At 43.5% G+C, this 2,976-nt stretch overlaps 1 protein-coding gene across 1 annotated transcript in view; it reads right to left on the bottom strand.

The window, feature by feature from the left end:
- The window catches only part of LOC106868085 (EGF-containing fibulin-like extracellular matrix protein 2), a 5,937-nt gene that overhangs the window by 1,542 nt on the left and 1,419 nt on the right, over positions 1-2,976 (bottom strand). The window contains exons 2-3 of the mRNA XM_014913200.2: positions 1,492-1,608; positions 834-950 (exon numbers count right to left, since the gene is read on the bottom strand). Of these exons, the coding sequence (XP_014768686.1) occupies positions 834-950; positions 1,492-1,608 (234 nt within the window). The remainder of the gene's footprint in view (positions 1-833; positions 951-1,491; positions 1,609-2,976) is intronic.

The following is a 2,976-nucleotide window of genomic DNA, read 5'->3' as shown; positions in this document are numbered from 1 at the left end:
GTTTCGATTCCCAGACCGGGCGTTGTGAGTGTTTATTGAGCAAAACCACCTAAAGCTCCACGAGGCTCCAGCAGGGGATGGTGGCGAACCCTGCTGTACTCTTCCACCACGACTTTTTCTCACTCTTACTTCCTGTTTCTTTTGTGCCTGTAATTCAAAGGGTCAGCCTTGTCACACTGTGTCACGCTGAATCTCTCCCAAGAACTACGTTAAGGGTACACGTGTCTGTGGAGTGCTCAGCCACTTGCACGTTAATTTCACCAGCAGGCTGTTCCGTTGATCGGATCAACTGGAACCCTTGTCGTCGTAAGCGACGGAGTGCCAACTAAACAGTGTGCAAATCCACCTGATGTTCAGATAGATCTGCACTTCACTAGCGGTATCCAATTGTTGTTACAGTTTCCATTGGTTTCACCCAATACCCATACATTTCTTCCCAAAATTATTGTGATGCGACTCTCTTGTATATCACTTGTAAATTTTAGTAAATATGCTAAAACAGCACAGAGGGAGACGACTCTTGCACAGGTAAAGTTAAATAACGAAAAGAAAAACAGTAAATGCAATATAGAACCAGTCGTGTATGGGTGGGGAGTGAACTCGGAATGTGAGAGGGGGTTGTTGAACATAAGGAAATATGTGGGTAAAATGGAAGGTTCATTCAAGCTCAGGTTAGACAACCATAAGTCAGAATGTAGAGATGTGTGAGTATGTGTGTGTGTGCGCGAGTGGGGGTGTATATGCGCGTGGTGTGTGTGTGTGTGTGTGTGTGTTTGTGTTTTTGTGCGTGTGTGTGTCAGTGGAGAAAATCTTTCGTGAAATGATGCACTTACCCACGCAGTAACGATTCTTAAATATTTGAAAACCTTTCCAGCAGCGGCAATAGTAGGATCCGAGAGTATTGATACAGATTTGGTCACATCTTCCTCTATATTTACACTCGTTGATATCTGTTAAATAAATAAATAAATGTTATTTAAACACAAATGCAGCAGTTAACTACCGTATCTCTTGGTTTATAACATATCGACACTGTCACACTACACCGCATAAATCAACTGCTGTATGTCTTGACGTATAGTTGGGTTCTTCATTTTATAAATAAAATTCTTGGTGTATTTCGAATAACAGATTTGGGAACCAACACAGCTCGGCTGAATAACAACGTATCTTAAACATGCCCTCTTCCCTCATACTTAAAACCCCACATCTCTTATGAAACTGCCTCCTGCTCCCAACTTCCCATCCGTATCGCCGGTCTTTTCTCGTAAGCTACGACCTCAGTAATACTGATATGCAAAACAGACTCTGTACTCACCTTTGTGGAGGCACATAGCCTAGTGGTGAAAGCAGTGGACTTGCGGTCGAGGGATCGCGGGATCAAATTCCTGACCGAGAGTTAAACAACCATCACAAATTATTTACTAAATAATGGTAAATTTAAAATGTTTATTTTTGTTGTTTATGTTTAATTTTTATAGTGTTACTTACCAACACATTTGTTATTCTCATATCGGTAACCACGTTTACATTTACAGTAGTAGGATCCTGGGTAGTTGTAACATTTGGCATCAGAAGGACAGGGCTTCTTTAAACACTCGTTGATGTCTTGAATTTGAAAAAGAAAGAAATATTGTAGATATAAATATGGAAATGAAACTATATTTTTTAATAATGTTGCTGTTGTTACCCACAATTCACTATACACTCAAATTTACCCCATTTCTGCTGTTGTCTCACATTCTCTCCTTATTTCTCTCAACTCTTCCTTCATCATATTTTCCCGTTCACCTACTCCCTATCTCTCACTCCCATACACATCCTTATAACTTCTCCTTCCCCCTTTCATTTGCTGCTATCTCGTACATCGAGGGCCATTGGCTTATCTCTCTTTCAACTCCCTTTCAATCCTTCCTCCTTTCCCTCCCAAAATATGAGTAGCCATATTACTTCTCTACAGACAAGACCCTATTCTATCCTGCCCTCTTCCCTCATACTTAAAACCCCACATCTCTTATAAAACTGCCTCCTGCTCACAACTTCCCATCCGTATCGCCGGTCTTTTCTCGTAAGCTACGACCTCAGTAATGCTGATATGCAAAACAGACTCTGTACTCACCTTTGTGGAGGCACATAGCCTAGTAGTGAGAGCAGTGGACTTGCGGTCGAGGAATCGCGGGATCAAATCTCAGACAGGGTGATGTGTGTGTTTGTGAGCGAAACATCTAAGCTCCACGCGGCTCCAGCAGAAGGTAATGGTGAACTTCTGCTGACTCTTTCGCCGCCACAAATTTCTCTCACTCTTTCCTCATGTATTTAGCAGCTCAGCTGCGACGGACCGTGTTCCCTGGGGAACCTATACACCAATTAAACTGGGAAAACCGGCCCTTATGAGCCAGGCATGGCTCGAGAAGGAACAAACAACAATACCCACTGCTAAGTGGCTGGAGTTAGGAAGGAAATCCTGTCATAGAAACTATAGCAAAGAAGACATTTGGAAACGATACATTCATGAGACCCGTTAAAGGCTTCCAAACCATCCACCCGATGCCAGCATGGAACATAGATATCAAATTGTTATTAATACTTTTCTTTTAGTGGAGGCGCAATGGCCCAGTGGTTACGGCAGCGGACTCTCGGTCATAGGATCGCGTTTTCGATTCCCAGACCGGGCGTTGTGAGTGTTTATTGAGCGAAAACACCTAAAGCTCCACGAGGCTCCAGCAGGGGATGGTGGTAAACCCTGCTGTACTCTTTCACCACAGCTTTCTCTCACTCTTACTTCCTGTTTCTGTTGTGCCTGTAATTCAAAGGGTCAGCCTTGTCACACTGTCACGCTGAATATCCCCAAGAACTACGTTAAGGGCACACGTGTCTGTGGAGTACTCAGCCACTTGCACGTTAATTTCACGAGCAGGCTGTTCCGTTGATCGGATCAACTGGAACCCTCGACGTCGTAAGCGATGGAGTGCCAAC

The sequence above is a fragment of the Octopus bimaculoides genome, chromosome 29 (assembly GCF_001194135.2).
Source record: "Octopus bimaculoides isolate UCB-OBI-ISO-001 chromosome 29, ASM119413v2, whole genome shotgun sequence".
NCBI lineage: Eukaryota > Metazoa > Mollusca > Cephalopoda > Octopoda > Octopodidae > Octopus > Octopus bimaculoides.
This window is presented reverse-complemented; position numbering and strand designations above follow the sequence as displayed.